The 24,955-nt window shown below is 40.4% G+C and overlaps 1 protein-coding gene across 4 annotated transcripts in view; it reads right to left on the minus strand.

Moving 5' to 3' along the window:
• Positions 1-24,955, minus strand: part of AFF4 (AF4/FMR2 family member 4) — an 82,767-nt gene that overhangs the window by 52,986 nt on the left and 4,826 nt on the right. For 2 of the 4 annotated variants that reach the window (XM_042447951.1, XM_042447950.1), the window contains one exon: positions 9-96. The exons of the other annotated variants lie outside the window; for them this stretch is intronic. In XM_042447951.1, the coding sequence (XP_042303885.1) occupies positions 9-13 (5 nt within the window). In that variant the 5' untranslated portion in view covers positions 14-96. The remainder of the gene's footprint in view (positions 1-8; positions 97-24,955) is intronic. 4 annotated transcript variants of the gene reach the window in all.

Raw genomic sequence — 24,955 nt, forward strand, 5'->3', positions numbered from 1 at the left:
TGATCTACCTCATTTTTCTTTCTTTCTGTCCCCAACAGAGCCTCCTTCGTGTCCATCCGCCGTAGCATGCTGTCAGCTTTGCTGTTTCTAGGTTCCCTAAAAATGACATTTCTACTCTAAATACATATTTCAGTAAACATCTCCAAAGTTACAGCAAGCTCTAAAAACATCTACACTTCCTCACAGGAGTAGGAGCTACTGGTCTTTGTGGATAATGAATGTGAAAGATTTCCCTTACAGAATAGGCTTACTGAAATGTGATGTAACAGAGCCCTGCTTTATTTGACCCAGTGCTCTAAATATAAGCCATAAATCTAACAGAAGATTCTAAAAGGATTCCACTTATGCTCAAGGAAGCATCTAAGCCAAGAAGTAAATGACACTAACAACATTTGTAAATGCTACTAAGGACTGAATGTTCATCAATTATTTTAAATACACAAAAAGATGTCCTGAAAGTGTTGAAGGAGGAAGTCACATGAAGATTATTTCATGTTTAGACCACAAGTTTACTTTTAAGAATAGTTTGGCTTTAGCTCAAAATTCAGTAGCAAAGGAAGACAAGTAAAAAAAAAAAACCCTGCCAAATGTACAATATGGGGTGAGGGTATGTGAATCACAACACATGCTACTTTTTCCCTGGGAAAAATTACTATTGAAGTAGTACCACACAATGACAACCTCCATGCAATCTTCAGCAGTGTCGCCCTCCCACTGAATCCTTTCATGCCACACCCCAAACCAATTCCTAAGGATCCTCTGATCCTAGTCTGGGCTCCTCTGGAGAGCTGAGATTCCAAGTGGAGGTGAAGGGGAAAAGCCCTACTGCACAAACAGACATCATATTAACACTGGATACAATATTACACTAGCCTTAATAACTACTCTTCCACCAGCCCAATAGTGCAACCACTTCAGTGTAAGCAAATGAAAAGTAGCCTCTGAATTCTCTGTGTTATTCATTTCTCTTACAGAGAGAGTGTTTTGTGTGCAATACCTAGGCCACAAGTTGAACATGAGTCAACAGTGCAATGTGGCAGCTAAAAAGGCCAATACAATTGTAGGCTGCATCAATAGAAGTATACTGTCTAGATCAGGGGTAGGCAACCTGCGGCCCACGGGCCAGATGCGGCCTGGCGAGGCCTTGGGACCGGCCCCAGCCCAGTCCTGCCGCCGATTGCCGCCGGGACCTTTGGCCTCTCACGTGAGGGCAAGGGGGGCAATTTTCTATAGAAGCCTCAGAAACATGCATTTATATTAACATTTTTTAAAAAATTAGCAATTTTTTTCGCGTGTCTTCCATTTTTTAAAAAAAGTATCCTCCATTTGAAAATTTTGCCCTACATTTGTCCCGGTTTATTTATTTATATAATTCTTTAAATTATTTATTTTTTGGCTTTGGCCCCCCCAGTTGTCTGAGGGACAGCAACCCGGCCCCCGGGTCAAACATGTTGCCTACCCCTGGTCTAGATCAAGGGAAGTAATAGTGCACTCTATTCTGCTTTGGTCAGGCCCCACCTGGAATACTGTGTCCAGTTCTGAGCACCACAATTTTAAAAGGATGCGGAGAAACTGGCGTGTGTCCAAAGGAGGGCAACTAAAATGGAAAGGGGTCTGGAAACCATGCCCTATGAGTAACAACTTAGGGAGCTGAGGATGTTTAGGCTGGATAAGAGACAGTTAATAGGTGATATGATAGCCCTGTTTAAATATCTGAAGGGATGTCATATTGAGGGGGCAGAGAACAGGACCTGGAATAATGAATGCAAGCTACAGGAAAAGAGACTCCAGCTCAACATTAAGAAGAGCTTCCTGACAGTAAGGCAGTGGTTCCCAACCTGTGGGTTGGGACCCCTTTGGGGGTCAAACAACCCTTTCACAGGGGGTCGTCTAAGACCATCGGAAAACACATATTTGCATGTAGTGATAAAAAATAATTGTATGGTTGGGGGTCACCACAGTATGAGGAACTGTATTAAAGGGTCACGGCATTAGGAAGGTTGGGAACCACTACAGTAAGGGCTGTTCAACAGTGGAATACACTCCCTCAGAGTGTAGTGGAGTCTCCCTCCTTGGAAGTCTGCAAACAGAGGCTGGATGGCCATCTGTCAGGTATGCTTTGATTGAGAGTTCCTGCATGGCAAGGGGGTTGGACTGGATGGCCCTTGTGGTCTCTTCCAGCTCTATGAGTCTATAAATATACAACAAAAACTATACTTGAAAGAACACTGGTATAAATCTAAAAAGAGCTGTACCTGATACATCAACAGTCTAACTTTCTTCATTTGATGTGTAACAGCAGTTCTTTCACCTTCATACATTTGTTTTCTGTATTGGTTACCAGTGTTCCATTTGTAGTAGAGGAAAAAGTGGTTCAGTACAGACAGTTGAATATTTTATTTTGGTAATGAATGTACATGAGTTGGTGGGCATAGGCAATTTATCACATTTGTTTTGACTACTTGTGACTGAGTGCAAAGGAAGAGATTTTTTGAAATATAAACAAGCTTAGGAGTTTAGCTCATTTGTTAGTCTATTCCTCTGAGCACTATCATTTATCAGTGTTTGTTCTCTTAGAAGATTAACTAGAACTTCATATCCTATATTAAGCCCATCTAACCTGACTGACTACAGTACAACAGCCTAGACAACTATAGATAAACTGTATCTCTCCCTCTCCCCCACTGTCTGTGTATCTGGTGTAGAAAATTTTCCATGGAAAAATACAGCACTGTAAAAAAACAACAACACCACATCAGTTGTGTAAAGCATTCCGTTCAATCCTCAGTGTCTCCTTGTCACCTCTTAAAGAACTGTTGACTGAATAAATCTTGTGGACATTATCTAAGAACAACCTCTCATAACTCCAAATTGGAGTTAATGCTTTTAAACAAAATTCTCAGTTTATCCAGAACCATTTGGCTTGTTTATTCTTCAGAGTATGAGTCAGAAAATTAGGAAGTTCCTGTAGTCTTACTTTAAATATGCCTAGAAGGCAAACAATCAACTTAGCAGCTTTAATTAATGTTTAAGCAGACAAAATGGCAACAGTTATGAACAAAATTAGAAGGTTTATGACAAAAGCAAAAGTAAGTTCTAATCTTTTAAGCAAGTCATCTCCTAAAAACAACATGAGTGGAACCTTTCAAACTGTTCATTTGCAGTGTAGTAGTCAAATATATTAACTAAAAATATAAACATTACTAGGGATCAAATGGCATCAAATTCTAAAGTGTTAGAAAAAGACTTAAATTAATTCTTTCAATACCGTCAGCTCAGAAAAAGCAGCTCTGAAAAGGAGGCTTTGGGGGGAAAATCAACAATGCTCATTTTTAGCATTAGTCAGTAATAACCATCTTCCATGTAGTAGTATTTACTTACATTAATAACAATAGAGATAATACTAATGATAATAATAATAATAATAATAATAATTTATATATATTTCCCACCTCTCCCTGTGGATCGAGGCAGGATTACAACAACAGAAACAAGATTACAAGATAAAAACTACAATTTCATATAAAATACACTCAATAAAACAGTAAAACCACTATCAATACAATACATAGACTAAATCACAATTTAAAATACATATCTTTACAAATAGAGGTGGGATATTTCTAACTCTCTTATAGGCCTGCCGGAACAGATCAGTCTTAAGTGCCTTTTTAAAGGCATCTAAGGTGGTAATGAGACAGATCTCCCCTGGCAAGCTATTCCCATAATTTAGGAGCTACGGCAGTAAATGCCCTGTAGGAAGTTGTTGTTAACCTGGTGTTTACATACTCTAATAATTTCTTCCCAGTTGTTCTGAGAGTACAGGGCGGATTGTGTAGGGAGAGGCATTCCCTCAAGTAACTCGGGCCCAAGCCATGTAGGGCTTTAAAGGTAATAACCAACACTTTGTACTGCGCCCAGAAGCTAATCGGTAGCCAATGAAGAGATTTTAATACTGGTGTTATGTAGTCTGCTCTAGATGTTCCAGTGACCAATCTGGCTGCCCCATTTTGCACCATTTGAAGCTTCCGAACTTGGTATATAGGTAGCCCCATGCAGAGCGCATTACAGAAATGTAAACGAGAGATTACCAGCGTATATACCACTGTTTCAAGGTCCTTTTGGTCCATTATGTCAGTTCTGTACTAAAGTTTTCACTCTCCATTCCACCATATTAAGAGATGTTAAAATACTTATATACTCAAACAAGGATTATCAGCTAATGACACCAACTTTTAATAAACAAGTTTGAGATAAAATGAAAATGAGTTTCTTATTTTGAAACGCTTAGCACAATTGCACAAGTGTATATATCTTACCATTTAGCAAAACAAAAGCATGTGCCAGGAAACAAAGATGGCCTGTCTACTGACAGAGTCAAGGACAATCAAGATCAACATGTACTCTTAATTAAGACTTAGCTGTTGCAGATGACACAAAACTAGGGGGAATAGTTAATATCCCAGAGGACAGGATCAAAATTCAAAATGGCCTGAATAGACTTGAAAGCTGAGCCAAAGCTAACAAAATGAAATTCAACACGGAGAAATGTAAGGTACTGCACTTAGGGCAGAAAAATGAAATGCACAGATATGGGATGGGTGACACCTGGCTGAATGAAACTACATGTGAAAGGGATCTAGGAGTCCATGTAGACCACAAGTTGAACATGAGTCAACAGTGCGACGCAGCAGCTAAAAAGGCCAATGCAATTTTAGGCTGCATCAATAAAAGTATAGTGTCTAGATCAAGGGAAGTAATAGTCCCACTATATTCTGCTCTGGTCAGGCCCCACCTGGAATACTGTGTCTTGTTCTGGGCAACACAATTCAAAAAAGATGTGGAGAAACTGGAGCATGTCTGGAGCATGTCCAAAGGAGAGCGACTAAAATGGTGAAGGGTCTGGAAGCCATGCCCTATGAGGAACAACTTAGGGAGCTGGGGATGTTTAGCCTGGAGAAGAGAAGGTTAAGAAGTGATATGATAGTCCTGTTTAAATATTTGAAGGGATGTCATATTGAGGAGGGAGCAAGCTTGTTTTCTACTGGTCCAAAGACTAGGACCCGAAACAATGGATGCAAGCTACAACAAAAGAGATTCCACCTCAACATTAGTAAGGGCTGTCTGACAGTGGAACACACTCCTTCCTTGGAGTGTAGTGGAATCTCCCTCCTTGGTCTCTTCCAACTCTATGATTCTATATGCCTTGTCCAAGGTTACCTAGAAGGTTTCCATGGTAGAGCTGGGATTTGAATCCCAGTCACCAGAGTCCTAGTCCAATGCTCAAACTACTGTGCCACACTGGCTCTCTTCACTGCAGTCATTAGTAATGTACATAAAACCAGCAATAAGATATTTTAAAATTTTCATCATGAAAGCAGATGTTGATGCCTACTGTCAAATCAAATAACAGCTGGATGTACAGTGCCTTCACTTTGAAATTTTCTAGATTTTCTCATTGTGTACATGTGTTTTCTCAGAATCAGTGGAAAATTGTTTCAGAGGGATAATACACGCTCACTTAGCATTATATAGTATAAGTTTAATGGCATGGCACATTCTCAGCATTTATATTATACTTCTAAATACTTTATTGAATTCTCTAAGTATCAGTAGCTGATTTCAATGACAGTTTGTTAGATAGTCATGTGGAATATGTTCAGGAGTGTCCAGGGTAGCTCTTACCAATTGGGTGTGACCAGGAGATGGTTATTTATAGTTCTCCTGGAGGCTTATTATCATTCATAGCCAAATATTAGCAAGCAAGAATCATGTTGCATCATGTCTAGTTCACTGACAGTCAGTGTGATGAGCCGTTGTGCTTTTGCTTATGAAAAACATTTAAATAACAAACTGTCCAAAAACCTAGAATGATTTCTTCTTAAGGAGGTATTTTGAAAACCTTAACATTGAAAGTGTGAATGAGTGTGTGTGTCTTCTGTGCATGACACGTGGCATTAGATTGTACATTTATTTGGGTTGGAAATGCCAGGAGATTCCAGCAGCAGTGCGGTCAAGTGAAGGCTGTGTCTACAGTATGGCAAAAGCTTTGCATAAAGATCATAACAGTTCTAATCTTCAGCAGCTCAAGCAAGAGGGCTAGGAAAGATATAATTCTGCAGAACCATTGCTAGTCTGTTCAAAACCTAGTACTGACATAGCTAGATCCATGGTTTGACTCAGTGTAAATTACTAAATTGCTATGTTTCTAAAAGAGTACTATAGATTGAAACGGTGGTTCTTAACCTTTGAGCCTCTAGAGGTTTTGGACTTCAAATCCTAGAAGCCTTAGCTAGCATGGCCAATGACTAGGAATTCTGGAAAATGAAGGCCAAATAATCTAGAGGACCAGTGTTTGAAAACCTCTGGTTTAGAACATTAGGGGGGTCATTCACACTATGTGGATAATGTCACTCACACATTCCAGGTTTGTTGTTTCATATGATGGAACCATATCTCTGCATATCTCTGTGAGTTCTGTTGTTCATATGTGCTCGAATAAAGATGGAGGCAATGATGGGAAAGTATTTGAAGCACTTTCAAGGCGATCATGGGTTTATCTCAGGTTATTCACATGTCCAAGAATCTAAATCTTTTAGGAAAACTCAGGGAAAAGCCCGGCATTGATTATCCAGGGTAAATGGGTTTTTGGCACCCCTCCTCCAAAAAAAAAAAAATCTTAATTGGGTGCATTCAAAATGCATGTGAAGAACAAAGAGTCAACCCAGATTCTACCTGGATTATTTTCACCATCTAAATAACCCCTTGGTATTAAGAGTGAGTAGACAGAAATACATAGAATCATAGAATATTATTCTAGAGTCAGAAGAGACCGCAAGGGCCATCCAGTCCAACACCCTGCCATGCAGGAAATCACAATCAAAGCATCCCCAACAGATTGCCATCCAGCCTCTGTCTAAAAACCTCTAAGGAAGGAGATTCCACCACACTCCGAGGGAGTGTGTTTCACTGTTGAACAGTCCTTACTGTCAAGAAGTTCCTCCTAATGTTGAGGTGGAATCTCTTTTCCTGCAGCTTGCATTCATTGCTTCGGATCCTGTTCTCTGGAGCAGCAGAAAACAAGCTAGCTCCCTCCTCAATATGACAACCCTTCAAATATTTAAACAGGGCTATCATATCACCTCTTAACATTCTCTTCTCCAGGCTAAACATCCCCAGCTCCCTAAGTTGTTCCTCATAGGGCATGGCTTCCAGACCCTTCATCATTTTGGTCGCCCTCCTAGGGACACATTCCAGTTTCTCAACATCCTTTTTAAACTGTGGTGCCCAGAACTGGACACAATATTCCAAGTGGAGCCTGACAAGAACAGAATATAATGAGACTATTACTTCCCTTGATCTAGACACTATACCTCTATTGATGCACGCTAAAATCGCATTGGTCTTGTTAGCTGCCGCATCGCACTGTTGACTCATGTTCAATTTGTGGTCTATTTGGACTCCCATATCCCTTTCACATGTAGTTTCATTCAGCCAGGTGTCACCCATCCTATATCTGTTCATTTCACTTTTCTGCCCTAAGTGCATTAACTTACAATTCTCTGTGTTGAAATTCATTTTGTTAGCTTTGGCCCAGCTTTCTAATCTATTAAGGTTACTCTGAAGTTTGATCCTGTCCTCAGGGGTATTAGCCACTCCTCCTAATTTGGTGTCATCTGCAAATTTGAAAAGTATACCCCCAATTCTGTCATCCAAGTCACTGATAAAGATGTTGAACAGCACTAGACCCAGGACAGAAACCTGTGGGACCCCACTGGTCACTTCTCTCCAGGATGAAAAGGAGCCACTATCGAGCACTCTTTGGGTTATACTCTCAGCCTCAGTGGAAGGCGATGGCAAACCTCCTCTGAACAAATCCTGCCAAGAAAACCCCATGATAGGATCGCCGTAAGTCAGACACACCTTGAAGGCACAAAACACCACTACCAATAACTTCATGCTATTACACATAAGATGCCAGCTAAATGAATAAACTTTTAAAACTTCCTGCACATCCTTATTTTAAGAGGAAAGTGCAGTGTGGGTGGGTGTGGGTGATTGTTGAAATAAATGCATTCCACTCTCATCTTTAGTTGTCCACCCCTGGTTATGTATTTGTATTACATTTGTTTTAAATGTCTAAATATGATTGCCTTTGGTACATAAGATATACAACCAAAAGTTTTCATCCTCTTCTAGGACACTGTAATTAGTTAATATGCAATCATCTGGAAGATCAGATCTAATTTACCACAGCCAACCAGTTGCCTATGTGACATCCACAAGAAGAGCATTAGGGCAACAGTGCTCTCCCATTTGGCCTCCCCAGCAGCTACTATAAAGGCATATTGCTTGCAGTGAGGAAGAAGGAAATATATACTGTACTCATCATGATTAGCAGCCTAATCTGCATGACTTTGTTCAGTATCAATTTGAAGCCATCCTTATTTCTTGTGATAGAGAATCCCCCAATTTAACAAGTGCTGTGTACAGCAGCACTCCTTTTTATTTGTTCTGAATCTCATACCACCCATACTCAATGGATGATGCAAAGTTCTAGTATTATTATACTTTCTCTACAACATAATTTATGTATCTCTTATCATGTTCCCTTACACACCTTTTTCTGTATGTAAAAACAGCTTCTAACTTTATAGATTTGCACCTCAGTAAGGAAAGAGGGATCTTTTGACTTGCAGTAGAATTCACACTTGGTAATATACATAAATATTGCTTAGGATTCTATAGTATTTTTTAAAAGTACAAAAGTATATATGATGCAGGATCAAATGACCCATGTAATCAGAAGCATTTGTCATACATACACTCATGAGGAAGTGCAAATCTATCAACACAGGTCATGGTTCTATCATTGTAAAAACCTATGGCAAAACGGGTTCCCAAATTAGTGGAACCTGTTTAGCATAGAAGTTAGCACCAACATATATCCAAGAGTTAACTATAGTGAAAAGGTATGAGGGCAAAACCATCTGCATATGAAGAGGCATATGGGCAAGTCACACTCTCTCAGCCTCAGAGGAAGGCAAGGGCAAAGCCCTTCTGAACAAACCTTGCCAAGAAACCTTATGATAAGTTCTCCTTAAGGTCACCATAAGTTGAAAATGACTAGAAGGCACACAGCAACAAACAACTACAATTCCCAGAACCCCATTACAAGGGGCAGTACTTCAAGATGGAATGCTGGCACTGCCGGACAGCTCCTTTCAGTGGCACAACTGTCCAGGGGCAAACTGGGTTGTGACAAGGAACTGGGTTTGTGTCACTCCAGCTACCTTCCACACCATCCCTACCTTATTACCGATATTAAAAAGCAGTACTGACTAACGTCTATTTTAAAGTTTATTTTTAGTTTTATTTTCCTTCATCTAGACCAAAAAAGCAAACAAAACACTCCTCAGAATGGTGAAATATAAGGAAGCCACACAGTGGTGGAATTTAAAATCTCATCCCTTCAAAGAAGTGTTTTAAAAAGTGAGGATGGGAAAATTTCTAGATCGTTGAGTTAATATGCTGATAATGCTCCCCTTCTCTCTATATAAAAATGTGTGATGAAATAAGTACCAGCTTTTTCAGCTGCAGCCAATAAAGCCACTGGCTGTATGTACAACAGTGGGTATAAGAACTGTTATGAGGCTAAAAGGTCCATGTACTGTTGCCATTAACGACAGCAATGTCTAATGGTAAGGATGAATATCCAAAGGATAGATAGGCAACCTGAGGCTCTTCAGAAGCTGTTACACTCCACTTCCCCCAACCCACAAAGCCAATGGTCAAGAATTAGCAGAGTTACAATCCATCACTATATGGAGCACCAAAAGTTACCCAACCTTAGTCTAAGAAACACATGAAGCTGAAGTCAGGCTGAGTTTAACCACAATGGGCAACTATTTACAGTGCAATCCCAGGAGGCAAGAACTTAAGTACCATATTTTCCAACGTATAAGACGACTGGGCATATAAGACAACCCCAACTTTTCCGGTTAAAAAATGGAGTTAGGGATATACTCACCGTATAAGACTACCCCTGTTCCAACGCAAACCAAATAAAAAATTTTAAAAAAACATCAGATTTGATTTCAATATAGTAATTTTAATTCAAATGCTTATGACATGCAGGTACTTAGCAGGAAAACTTGTTGTATACAAAGCCTGCTTGGATTGGTCAGCTCTCCCTGCCTGCCCAGTGCTCCTTGTCTCCAAGATTTTCTTCTACCATACTTGCATTGCTGCTTTCATACGGTCACCACATATGGAGAGGAAATGGCCGTTTTTGAGCTCCCCCCACCATATGCAGCGACCGCAGATTCTCCAGTCCAGCTTGGAAGTTTCAGCAGCCGTCCTATAAGACGACACCCAGCGTATAAGACAACCCCCAACTTTTGAGAAGATTTTCCTTGGTTAAAAAGTAGTCTTATATGCCAGAAAATACAATACTTAAGAATAATTTCATTACAACTAAAATTAGTTTTATTGATAGATATTTTATGATGAGCATTTTTATGATGTATAATTTTTACAGATCTGTGAACCGCTTTGATCGTTCCGGAAGAGCGGTATAGAAATAAAGTATTATTATTATTATTATTATTATTATTATTATTATTATTATTATTAACAGAAAGAAGGGTCACAAAAAGGAGAGAGGGAGGGAGGGACACTTAGTGGGTTTGTGAGGGAAATGGGACAGGTGAAGATTGAGAAGACAGTAAGAAAGTAATAGCAGATGGGGATGCAAACCAAGAAAAATCATGCAGCTATCCCTTTTACAGCCAGATCAGGGCTGCGGCAACTGCACGCCATGACCCCAATTTGGCCTTTGCAAGGTGCAAAAAGTGACTTCTTTTTGCACCCTGCAAAGGGTGCAATAGCCTTGGTGCCCCGACTTTACAGCGCTCATTTGGCACTTGTGTGTCACGCCATCCTGAGGATGGAGCCAGGGCATGCATCATGTAGACGCTACACCCCAACTCCACCCCCAACCCAGCCCAAACTGCCGGTCTGTACAGGGCCTAAGAGAAGTTTAGAAACTGTTCTGGTGAATTAGGAAAAATAATAACAAGCTGTGAAACAACGAAAACAAATAGGAGTTAACAATAGCAATAGCAGTTATGTTTCTATACTATTTCATACTGAACTAAGCAGTCTCTAAGAGGTTTAAAACTGTAAGTTAATTACCCCCAACAAGCTGGGTACTCATTTTAGCAACTTCGAAAGTAGGGTTGCCATATCCCACTTCTTAAAATCCAGGTACTAATTGGCATATTATGAAAATATTCTAATTCTGGAAATTCAACACATTAATGGTTGCATTTTTTCATGTTTAACCTTTGTACCATTTTAAAGGTTAGAACTGATCTGACAGAAACACCACAGACTAATGTTTAAAATGCTGGATCTGAAACAGAGAAATCCAAATCCCTCAGGAGATAAGTTTCTTATGGAGGGAAGTTGCCATTGTCATTACTCCGGTTTTGAGGTCCCTCCACTGGCTGCCTATCAGCTTCCGGGCCCAGTACAAGATGTTGGTTATCACCTTTAAAGCCCTAAATGGCTTGGGTCCAAGCTATCTCAGGGACCGCCTCCTCCCATACAATCCTCCCCGCGCTCTCCGGTCCTCTGGGAGGAACTTACTACAGTGGTGCCTCGGGTTACGAAATTAATTCGTTCCGCGGCCGCTTTCGTAACCCGAAAAGCCTTCGTAAGCCATAGGCGCTAATGGGGAAAAGCCGCGATTCCGTGCGAAAAAGCCGAAAAAAGCACCAAAAGTTTTTTCGTAACCCGAAAAAACATTCGTAACCCGAAACAATCATTCCCTATGGGATTTTTTCGTATCCCGAAAATTTCGTAACCTGGGTATTTCGTATCCCGAGGTACCACTGTACAGCCTTTAAAATCTAGGCTTGCGGCGACCTCCCAGAGGGCGTTCTCTGCTGTCGCCCCCAAACTCTGGAACGACCTGCCGGATGAGATCCGTCAGATAACAACATTAGACAGCTTTAAAAAAGCGGTCAAGACGGATCTCTTCCGGCAGGCCTTTCCAGATTAACCATCCCGGCCCAGGTTCCCTGATTCCCTCATTCCTCCCGTGGCCCCATCTTAGTGATGGTTGAGGATCAACAGAGGGATATCAGGGTTTTTAGTTTTCAATTGTTGTTTTTATGCATTGACATTGTGTTTTAATATGTTATACTGTTTAATACTGTCTTAAGGGAGGAGGGATAAAGTGTTTTTAATTGTCATATTTTATATTTTACTGTTGTTAACCGCCCGGATTGGTTTGCCAGAGGGCGGTATACAAATAAATATTATTAGTCATCCTCTGAGACTAGTCCTAACAAACCCAATGAATTTTGCTTCTGAGTAGATCTATATAGGATTGTGAATTTATTCATTTGTCATTTTGCAGGGGGGCAAACAGTGTGAAAAGCCAGATGACAGACCAGAACCTGAAGCATTTCCTCCATTCTTGTCTCTACCTCCCTCTCTTAAGGCTTAAGTATTTCAGGATTGTTCTTTAGTCCTTGCACATCTCCCACCAACCCCACTCCCCATACCTGGCTGCTTATTCCTCCTCCAAAATCCCAATCACCATCCCATAAATTAAGCCATCTGAATAGGAGACAACTTTGCAGAGAAGTGTATACTTACCCCACTTTTTTCTTATGCTTATTCTTTGTCCTTTGTTTCCCCTTCTTCCCCCTCTTCTCCTCTCTCTCTCTCTCTCTCCCCCCGTCTGAAGTAGAAGGTAATCCAACAGGAGAGGGAGACTGCCCATCCACAATTTAAAGCAATGATTGCTGGAGGCTATCATGACCTCCTCCTTGGCTCCTTTTCCCTTTCTGATGTTAATAGAGCTATCATCACTTGCACTGGATTTTAATTGTGTTGCTCTCTTCAGAGAAAAATAATTGGGGAGGGGAATTTCTCAGTCTTTGACAAAATGCAGTCTGGAACAAAGCAAGAATCCGGGATTTATGGCTTCAATCATGCTCAGCCAGCCGAGACATTTTTTAGACCCTCCAATCGATGATTTTCCTGGTTTATTGGCACATGTGGCAAGCTACTAGAAAGGATGCCTGGCTGAGTCAACCCTGAATCCCCTGGCTAGAACTGAACTCACAATCTTCAGGCTGTGACTGAATGGCTCCAGTATTGAACCACTGCTTCAGAAGGTTCCAATAAATACATAAAAATGAAAGCAAAAGATTCAGACTGGGAAATATACAGTACTTTTCTGTGGTTGATTATAACATTGTATTACCTTGTGTACGAGTTGACCTCATGTAAAAATAGAGGGCAGGTTTTAGAGCCAAGATTATGGATTTTGCTTTGACCAGTGGATAAATCAAGGGCAAAACTTAGGGGCATGAAACAAATATTTTTCTCTATTTTTAAAAATGTATAAAAGGAACATATTTAGGAAGAGCTAAAGAGAAGAAGACGATCTGCTTACTTGGAGGATTACAATCGGGAGGTGTAGACTGCATTGCTGATACTAAAATGTTTACAAATACAGATAGGGAAAGCAATATAAATGAGGAGAAAAGATGAGAATGTGACCTGGGGGAAAAAAGAGGGCAGGGGGAAAAAAGAGCTAGGGAAGCAGACCGTCTCTATGAGGGACCCAGTGCAAAGGCAGTGAAAAGAGGCAAATGAGAGAAGCCTCTCTTGGTTTGGCAGGGCAAGGTGAGAAAGCAGTGCTCCCACAGGGTGCCAAAGCAGCCACACACAGACTGGAGTGAGCGGCTGGAGGGGCTTTTTTCCTATGCCAGACCTGACACACAATCAGAGTGGTCTTTGTCCGCCTAACCCCTAGCGGAGGGGTCCTTCTTTTGCCAGACTTGACGCACCATCAGAGTGGTCTTGGTTGGCCTTATCTGGAAGTGCTCTTTCCAAGGTGAGACTCATTAGAGGCTTCTTCCTTTTAATAATTTCACCTCCTTGCCTACCAGAGCCATTGCAGAAATCAGACAGAAAAAAGAAGAAAAAGACTAACAACACTAAAGGACAAATCAGGCTAGATGCAAGTGATTAAGAGATAATAAAAGCTTTGAGAGAAAAGAGAGAACAAGCAGAGCTTTGCTCTGGGCAAAGGCTGGAAGAAGAACTAGTCTCCAAGATGGCTGAGTGGGAGGAGGCATCAAAGTATTGACTTCAGCTACCATGAGATCATGTGGTTCTTCCTGCCTGACTCTGGTCAGTGATGAAAATATGACCCAAGTTGTGTGGATTCTTTTTCAGTCAGAGCAGCATTCAGCAACAATGTGAGGAAGAAAAATGTGTTGCACCCACCATTTTGAGTACTTCTGGTGGAGAGGAGCAGTGGTGGCTATTCTAATAAAGGCTTACTGTATAAGCATCACCCCACGTTTCTGGCACCCATTTTTAATAAGGGCTTATTGTATAAGCCCCACCTTGTAAAATTTGCAGGAAGACTGCCAAGCTTCACAAGACTTGCAGAGAGACTATATAAGCCTTGCAAGGCTTATACACTAAGCATCTAGTAAAAATGACTACAACCACTTCAAGTACTCAAATAGGTGGGGAGCACAGAGCTTATCCAGTCATTGTCATCTGTTTCCAGCACTGACCCATGGATAAGTCAACTCATGTTTTTTGGGTCAATTTCTGGTCAAAAACATTTTAACTTATATACAAGTATATTTGATAGATTTAGGGTTTGTGGAGAAAAAACGCTGACCAACACCTTTGAAATTAACATCCCTGGTTTGTTTGATAAATAAAAATAAATTGTTACAACTGTGATTCACTGTGTTAACAATCTGAAAAAAGAATCTCATATTTAATTCAAATTATTGCTTCTTCCATGGCAGTATGCTACTTGCTCTAATAAGGCTAACAATACAGATAATAAAAATCTGAATTCAATATTCTACAGATAAACTGGCAACTTTTAAACCAAAATAAATACAGTTGGGAAATTTAGAAGGCCAATTTATAGATTTTCTATTAAATTACATAACTGAAAACCTATCATATAACTTTGATCAGTTTAACCAGTCTCTTTACTAAGGCAGGAAGTTGCTCACCAGAACATTACTGGCTCACTGCACCTTTACCAAGGCTCACAACTGAGATACTACTCCCTAGAGGATAAAATCTGGTTAAAACAGTGACCATCAAATTAAGCATACCACACCCGTGGTAGAGAGACTCTAAAGTAGCTGATGCTTAGAAGGTGATCCTGCTTGATCAGACAACAATAGAGACAGCAGGGCATAGCTGCAGCAAGGCTCTGAAGAAGTCCCAAGAAAGAGAGTTGGAGCTTAATGACAAGGAAAGAAATCACTGCATTGCAGATGTTCTAAAGTAATCCTAGTCTTTAGAGAACTGGTTCCTGATTGCATACAAAACTGAACACAATTAAGTCAATATTAGAAGAAAGACACAAACATACAGATTAACAGTTGGAAAGGAAAGCTATTGGAGACAAGTGCTGTCAGAAAAGGAGAAATACATCCATTCATACAAGGCAACACAAGAGCCAGATAGACAACCAAGGGTGATTCAGTGGAATCAGAATAACTGAAACAGAGTGTAAAAAGTATTGCAAAGTTTAAATACTGGCATCCAACTCAAAATAACTATTGTTATACAATCCTACAAAATTCTGAATTCACACAATTTCTCTGCATACCCATTCCCCTCCCCTTTCCTAACTCTTTCTCCTCATTTCTTGTCATGCCACTATAAGAACAAATTAAGCACCCTATTTTCTAGCAGTATCAGAGCCTTACAGCAACAACTTAGAACAACCCCAGACTCCACTCCACCTCACATGTTTCAAAATGAAGATATAGCCATCTTTTTAAACACCATTTCCATGTTCCAAGGAAGCAGCTCTGCAGACAACCTCACAGCCCTTCCACTACAGCTAGGAAATGCCCAGCAGGATCAGTAGGGTTGTGACAAATCTCCCAAGAGTTGTCTTCTAGGAAGTGACAGGCAAAGGTATTCAGCTGCACCAAACTGGCCAAGCTAACAATTGAGCTTGCTTAACATCACCCAACACAATTGCTGCCTCCATTCTGTTAAGATATGAGGGCCACTTCTCCTCACAGGAAAAATCCCGTGGGGAAAACTGGGCTCAGAGGCCACTGCCCTTCTCCCATTTAGGCCAAAGGATGAAAGGAATCCAATTTGGCAGTATCCATACACAATCTGCAATCACTCCAAGTACTGGGGTTAGATTTAAGTAATGTGTGTTGTCTTCTATATAGAAGTCCCTTTCTCATATGCCCCTCCGCTCCCATTTCCCCTACCCCAATGAAAATAAGATCAGTTGTTCAATAGTTCATTGAAATTGGTCAATATTTCATCCAACCTATAGATGTAAATTCTGCATCATATGCACTATGTATAAACAGCATACTCAGCTGCTCCCACTTATAGTCGAATGTATGAACTTGCCAAAAAGCAGGTTGCCTTATTCCTTGTACAACAAAATAGAGAAAGGCTTGCTTCTCTTGCTCAGTGTGTGAGAAAAGGCCTGAATGGCAACTGCTGCTGGGCTTGTATGTCACGCTAAACAAATGGTGGGATGTAATTTATTTAGCTGGTACCATGAGTGATCAGGTAGGGCAAGTTAGCACATTTGCTTGTTCTTAATAAATCAGGGTTCCCATATAATCTTAGCTTATATCATTGATATCTGACCATACTCAGAGAACTTCATAGGATCACACAGTTGGACGAAACCACAAAGGCCATCCAGTCCAACCCCTCCCCTGCCATGCAGGAATAAACAATCAAAGCACTCCAATAAAGTACACTGAGAATACTACAATATAGTCTGCATCTTGAAGAATGTGCCTTCAAATAAAAAATTATGTCATATATTTACCCAGGAAACTTCTCTGTGACCTCAAACTGATCAAGGATCACAAAAGATGACAGCATGTTCTTTTCTGGTTCTTTTAAAAATAACAAATTCTTCCTGGCCATTTTAAAAACAACTCTGGGCACCAATATAATTATATTACCAACTTTCATTCTAATACATATATTTTCAGGGTACATCACAATATAGTTTGTATCAGCTTGCATAAGTCAAGATCAAGAAAAACGTAGTAATTCAAATTAAGCTTCCCACTTTGGAGAAAAAAAACCTGTACACACACACACAAACACACACACACACAAAACCATCTTCTATAACCTGGTCATGCTGAATGGGGCAATAGCAATTGTAATCCAATACATCTGGAAGGCTAATATAAAAAACAAAGAATGGCCTGCAGCTTACTGAAATGGAACAGTCATACAATCCAGGAGTACATAATCCAAAACCTTTGATCCTGCAAAGCATGCATACTACATGTGACTTTCTCTTGTCCAAGAAATGTGAGATCACTTTCTAGGCTGCAATCTTTGGCATACCTATTAAGAAGCAAATCTCACTGAGCCAAGTAGAACTTTTTATTATTATGTAAGTGGGATTTTTTAAAAGTTAAAACACATATTTATTAGATTATAAGTATCCATTCCACAACATCTGTCAAATGCAATTTTTGTACCCCCATGAGAAATACTCTTTTGCTACCTGAAAACAGAAAAAAAATGCCTGTGTACAGTAGTGGTTTAGATTATGTACTGGAAGGAGGAAACAAACAAACAAAAAGCAGACATCTCTACTGCTCAGCAAGCAAGGTATAAAGCTTTCCAGTTTCATGCAGTTGAAGTCTGAGCATTTGCAGGGTTTTTTTTTTAAACCCTACAATTCATGAGCACGTACATATTAACATTTGAACTAAGTAAGCAAATCCTTTTAAGATGGTAACGATTTGTGCTGCTTAAATGTCATGATTTGTCACCTTACTTATGACAATTTTACTTTCTTGCAACAGAATATGCTACAGTACTTCTTTGGTTTCTTCATGTATTACCCCACTGAATTTTCATCAGTCTCTTGTTTCCAATCCCAAGCCATACCATCCGCCTGAGCAGCTGCATGCCTTTTGCCAAGACTTTTCAAAGAACGCTGCTTATGTACCTCCCACAGCTTATATCCAAAGTCTATGCCAAAGGGAACATTCCTGATGACTAAAAAAGAGGGAGGGAGAGACACAAGCAGATGACTTCTAGTAAGCAACACTGAAACAAGAGATACAACAAAAGCAAGGACCTAACAGATCTCTTTCAAATTATTGTGATCTGGAGGAAAAAAATTACTAAAGTGAAAGTAAAAAACTGCACACACACCATAAGTATTAAAAAGAAACACCACTCCCCTTCAGCACTGTTCATATCTCCTACAGTGACGTATGTCTATGTGCCTTTAAGTTGCTTGTCACCTTGCAGCAATCCCATCAATTTCATAGGGTTTTCTTAGGCAAAGAATATTCAGAAGTGGTTTTGTCAGTTTCTTCTTCTGAAATATAGCCTACAGCACCTGGTACTTGTTGACAATCTCCCATCCAAGTACTAACCAGGTCTGATTTAATCTGTTTAGCTTCCAAGATCAGATGGTACCTTTAGCATATTTAGGCCCTTTTACTGCCACTTTATCCAAAAGCAGAAAACGGAGGTATAATGATTGGGCCTCCAGTCATTTGAAGACTTCTGTCAGGAAATAAAAAGTTAAGCTGGGAGGGAGGTACATGCAAATGAGTATTTACATCACAGCTGACAGAAGGCCCACTGGGCCAATCAGTGAGCAGGAGTGAGAGTTTCTTCTGGAAGCTTCCAACAGAGGGATATAAAAGGCCTCTGAGATCAGTTGGAGGAGCTTCTGCAGTGGGAGTCTGGAGTGAGAGTCTCTCCCTTGATGCGGGTCTTGCCAGTTGGAAAAAACTGCAGTGTTGAGCCTGTATCAAGAAAGCATACTTCAGGAAGGTAGTTTGTGCTAGGCCAAGGCCAGTAACTACATCTCAAACCCATCTAGGCCGGCAGATTCCATCTCTGTATCAGTTACTTAGGAATATGACAGAACAGTTAGGCCTTATTAATTTTTTTTTCTGTTGGCTTGCTTGAAATGAATATCTGATAACTATACGTATTGTACCTACAAGGTCAAAAGTCCTTGTATGATTTATATTTTTTTGTTAATAGAATAAATATTTTCTTTAAAAGTATCTGCTATTTCTACACTTCTTTACACGTGCCTTAGTTTGGTTATCGCTTGCTTAGATTAGAAAGGGAAGGGAACTATAAATCCTTAACAAGTCCCAGTGTTTGTTAAGGGAAAGTCATTACAAATTCACTGGGTGTTGGCAGCATGATTTGAAGTTCTCCAAGGGTCTCATTCAACTTTGCAGGGAGTGTGAACCGAGAACAGGAGATTCGGGGGGAAATAAAGGATCTGCTGGGACCAAGTGCCAAGACAGGGCCGCTGTTTGGGCTGCTTGGACCACAGGGATCATCACAGGAGGGAAAACATATCTTCAACATAACATGACAGACCAAATCTTCTCTTTGATTTTAAGTGCCAGTTGAACTGGTATCACTTCCTACATGATGTCCATGTAATACCCTCATTTATTCAACAGATAAAATGAAGGGACAGACATTCAATTTTTAAGCCTGTAAACAGGCCAAGTTTCACGCATTTTTATATCGCAGTATGATTTCTGGTCAAAACTCATGTTCTAAATTAAAGGCAAGTTTGGTATTCACTGGGATGTTTTTTAAAAAAGAGGACTGCTCTTTGCATTAGTTTTTCCAACAGTAATATTACAAAGAAAACCTCTATGTATAATACAGTGCACCTGCGCCATACACGAGCACACCATACGTGGCTTTCGCCTTCCACTGAAGCTGTGCACCAGAAGAAATAATGGTGCACACACCATGCTGCACTGCATACATGAGCCCCATTGTTTTCAATGGGGCTCGAGTATACGCGGTATTTTCCTCATACCGGGGGGGGGGGGAGGTTCCAGAATGGATCCCCGCATAAAGGAAGGGCTGACTGTACATAAATAGCTATGACGCGTTACAGACCGCCCAAAACGAGTGGTCTTGTGCCACTGCCGGTTGCTCTGCGAGGGAGCCGCAGCAGCCAAACCACGTGGCTCCCTTGCGGAGCAAAAAGAAGCCCCAAAATGGCACTTCTTCCTGCGCCCTGGAAGAGGTGCCACAAGGTGCGCACTCGCAGCACCACTTCCGGTGCGCGAAGTCTGGACGCTGCACATCTGTGACATCAAAATGGCGGCACCCATCTGTATGCGCCGCCGCCATTTTGACGTAGTCGTTACACGCAAGGAGCAAGGCGCGTCAGGAAGCGCCGCCCCTCGTGCGTAATGACAGCGCCCCATAGGGCCCGTCCGGAACGCACCTATATGTTCAAACAGTGCTAATCTACTCTAAAGGTAGAACTATCAAATGTATTGGCACTCCCATGTCTTTGAGAACATTCCATAGTTTTTCATGACCAATGCAAACAAAGGTTTTGTTATAGTCTATAAAAAAATGTTGATGTTCTTTTGGAATTCCTTGTTGCACTCCATGAGCCACCATATGTTTGCAACATGGTCCCTGGTGCCTCTTCCTTTCCTGAACCCTGCTTCGACCTCTGGGATTCCTCTTTCCATATGTGGCTGCAGTCTGTGTTGCAGTATTTTGAGCATAATTTTACTTGTGTGGGAGATTAGTGCTATCGTCCTATCATTCCCTTTTCTGTGGATAGAGATGTATATGTGTCCCCTTTTTCTATGGATGGAGATGTATATTGAGTTTTTCCAGTCTGTTTTCAGCATTTTGTTTTCCATATTTCCTGGCATATATGAGTTAACACTAGAGTTGATTCTCTGTGTGTGGACTGCAGTAGTTCCATTGCGGTATCATTTGTTCCTGGCACTTTATTTTCCCCAATTTCTTTTCATTCTGCTTCCACCAAACTTATTAGAATTTGGGGTTCATCTTCATCTGATTCTTCATTCCATGTGCCTTTGATATTTTCATCTCTTTTATATAACTCTTTTGTGTACTGCATCCAGCATTCTTTAATATGTTCTTAGTCCTGTACTGTGTTCCTGTTCTTGTCATACAGCATTCCAACTTTTGTTTTGAACTTCTCTTTAATTTCCGTTATAATGGTAAAGAGATTTCTTTTTTCCTTTTTTGTTATTTTCTTCTATTGCTTTGAATTGATTGTTATAATATTCTTCTTGCACATTAGTCTTTGAACAGTTGCATTCATGATTCTGATTTTGTTCCTTTCCCACTTTTCCTTTGCCTTCCTTCTCTAATTTTTAGCATTGTTTTGCCTCTTATCCATTGTGTCTTCTTTTTCTTTTTGGCCTCAGTAAGTGTCTTGCTGATTCTTCAATTGTTACGTATCATATTTTGTTATTATGACTGTTTTTGCTTTCTTTATCAGCTTTATTCCAACTTTTGATATCAGTAGTTCATGATACAATCCGCATGTGCCCTGTCTAGTTTCGGCTGAAAGAACAGTTTCTCCATTTTCTGCTTCTGATTATATAGTTTATCTGATTCTTGCATAGTCCATTGGGTGATGTCCATGTACACAGTCTTCTCTTTGGTAGTGTGGAGCAGGTATTTGCAATGAATAAATTGTTGGCTTTGCAGAATTTTATCAGTCTTTTGCCTGCTTTGTTTTTTGTACCTAACCAAATCTTCCAACTGTTTTTGAGGTCACTTTGCTACCTAATTTAGCATTCCAATCTCCTATTATTAGTTTGAGGCCTTGTCATGGTGTGTTGTCAATCTCCTCTAGACTCCTTCATAAAATCTCTCCATTTCTTTTTCCTCTGCCTCTGTGATTGGTGCATATACTTGTATTATGGTGATGTTTATGGATTTTCCCTTGAGTTTTATTGACATGATTCTGTCTGACCTTGCACTGTATCCTTTGACTGCTTTTGCTATGTATTTCCTTGGTATGAAAGCCATCCCATTTCATTTGTTTTTGATCCCTAAGTAGTGTTTTTTCTCATCTTAGAGATACTCTGAGCCATGTTCTCTCTTTGGTGCTCTCTCTCTCTCTGTTACCCCCTTTCTATTTTTCTGTTTTTCTGCCTTTCCTTCACTTGGGAAACCCCAACACAGGGTTTTCTTGGTGAAATAGTGTCACAAAGAGGTTCACTTGTGTCTCCTTTTGCACAGTGCTAACCTGTGTTAGCTATTGTGTCACTGTTGTTCTCTCTATGAGATCCTCTCAGTGACACCTACCACTACTGCTGCTGCTGCTTCCTCTGTATCCCTCTTTCCTTCTAGCTTTTTCTCTCTAGCCCCCTCAGGGTGAGCTGTTCCCCACCTCAACCTCTCATTTCTTCCTCTTCTTATTTTCTTTCGTTCCTACAATTTCCCCCATTTTATCCCTCCTTATTCTAACCTCTTGTTCTTTCTTCCTACCTTATCTTTTCCTCTAGCTCCTGTCCTCTTTGTTGTCCTTTCTCTCATGTCTTTTCCCTTTTACTTCCCCAGATGTCGTCCCTGCCGCCTACCTCCTCCTTCTTGGGGGATGCTGCAATGTCCCTTTCTTCCCTTTCTCCTTGGCCACTAGAAATATGATAAATCTATATTCAAGACAAGAGGCCACTATCAGAACAGAAAATGGAGAAACGGAATGGTTCCCAATTGGCAAGGAGTCAGGCAATGCTGCATATTAACGCCATACTTGTTCACCCTGTATGCAGATAATATCATAAGAAGAACAGGGCTAGACTCAGAAGGAGTAGGAGTGAAGATAGGAGAAAGGGACATCAACAATCTAAGATATGCAGACAACACAATATCAATAGCAGAAAACATCAATATCTTGGAACAATTACCAAGGAAGGTCAAGGAACAAAGTGTAAAGGTAGGCCTGCTGCTGTACACAAAGAAAAGAAAAATGACCATGAAGGACCTGTACAAATTCAAATTGAACAATGAGAAAACTGAAACAGTCAAAGATTTCTTGTACTTGGGATCAAGACTAGGAATAGGAAGGGCAGCCATGAAAGAGCTAAAGAAGATCCTAAAAAGTAAAGATATACAACTGAGCACCAAAGTCAGAATTGTCTAAGCAAGTGGTCCCCAAACTGTGCTCTTTAAGGGATTTTGGACTTCATCACCCAGAATCCCAGACTATTGGCCAACATGGCTGAAGCTTCTGGGAGCTGAACTCCAAAATCTCTTAAAGGGCACAGTTTGAGGACCACTGGTCTAAGCCATAGTACTGTATTCCCAATCACTACATATAGATGTAAGAGCTGGACTGTGAAAAAAGCACATAAAAAGAAAATTAATTCATTTGAGATGTGGTATTGGAGAAGAAGGCTGAGGATACAGTGGACAGTCAGAAAGACAAGCAAATAGGCCCTTGAGTGAATCAGGCCAGAAATACCCCTGGAGGCCAAGATGATTAAATTGAGGTTTTCATACTTTAACCACATTGTGAGAAGGCATGAATTATTGGAAAAGACAATAGTATTAGAAAGACAGAGGGAAGAAGAAGAGGTAGGCCACACACCAAATGGCTAGACTCAATTAGAGAGGACAGAGGCATGAGTCTAAATGAGCAGAGCAGTGGAGGACAGGGAGACTTTGAGATATCTCAGCCACTGGGTCGCCAAGAATTGAATTCAACGCATTGGCAGCTAACAACCTCACAGGCACAAAATCCTGTATGATCTTGGCAGCTAAGCAGTGTCAGCTCTGGTTAGTACTTGGATGAGAGACCATCAATGAATATCACCAAAGTAACTTGTAGAACCGCTGAAGATCCCTTGCCAAGAAAACCCTATGAAATTCATGATGTTGCCATAAGTCAACATGTAACTTGAAGGAACACAAACACAGTGCCTTGCAGAAGTATTGGCTCTCACACACATCTTTTGACTTTTCAAAATTTGCTTTATTTCAGCCTGGAATTCAATTAGATTTAGCTGGGACTGTTAGCACTTGAGATACAAAAGATACTCAACACCGTGAAGGTGCAAAATCATTTTACTGAGGCTCAGAAATTTAAAAAAAAAACCCAAAAACATGGCAATTGGTGGAATACACATTCTGAGTCAATGCCTGCTAGAAGCACTTTGGGTAAGCCTCTAACAACTTTGGATTGTGTGATTTTTGCTCATTCTTACCAAAACTGCTGCAGTTCTGTCAAGTTAGCTGGAGACCATTGGTGAACAGCAACTAAGAAGTCTTGCTATAAATTCTCAATAGGAGTGAAGTCTGGTCTTTCATTGGACCATTCTAACAGATCCAGATTCTTATTTACAAGCCATTCCAATACAGTATTATTTTGGTTCTCTTTAGGATAACAGTCCTGCTAAAAGTTAAACCTCCACACAGCCCCAGGTGCATTGGTAGATTGTCATCTACACTTGCCCTGTATTTATCTCCTCCCATTGTGCCTCAATCCTGATCAGTTTTCAAGTCCCTGCTAAAGAAAAGCATCTCCACAACATAATGCTCCAAGGACCAGACTTCACCATGGGGTGATGTTCAACAATGAGTACTGTTGGTTTTGTGTCCCACATAATGTTAGGGGTAAGACAAAAATCTCAAAGCCAGAAAATATTAGTCCTATGAGGAGTTTCTCCCATCACAGTTGCAAATCTGTCCAGTTCTTGCAAGAGTTGTTGGCCTCTTGGTTGCATCTCTGATTAATGTCCTCCTTATCTGGTCACTTATTTTTGATGGAAATCTCTCCTTTCCATTTTGTAATAATGGTTTTAATGGCATTCTGGGGAATGTTCATAGTTTGTGATGTTTTTAGTAGACCAACCTGAATGGTGCTTCTCCAAAATTTTATCCCAAGCTTATTTTGATACACAATGTTATCTGTGTAGATATGTTTGCCAACAAAATATGAGCCATTCCAGAAATGGATACTACTGGAACTGCACACAAGTAAACTCCATTCAACTACTTATGGGACTGCTGAGTGCACCAGAGCTCATTTAGGTATGCCACAGGAAAGGGAGTGATAGTAATGCAACCAACAAGCACCTGTTTC

This window comes from Sceloporus undulatus, chromosome 2 (assembly GCF_019175285.1).
Source record: "Sceloporus undulatus isolate JIND9_A2432 ecotype Alabama chromosome 2, SceUnd_v1.1, whole genome shotgun sequence".
NCBI classification, from domain to species: Eukaryota; Metazoa; Chordata; class Lepidosauria; order Squamata; family Phrynosomatidae; genus Sceloporus; species Sceloporus undulatus.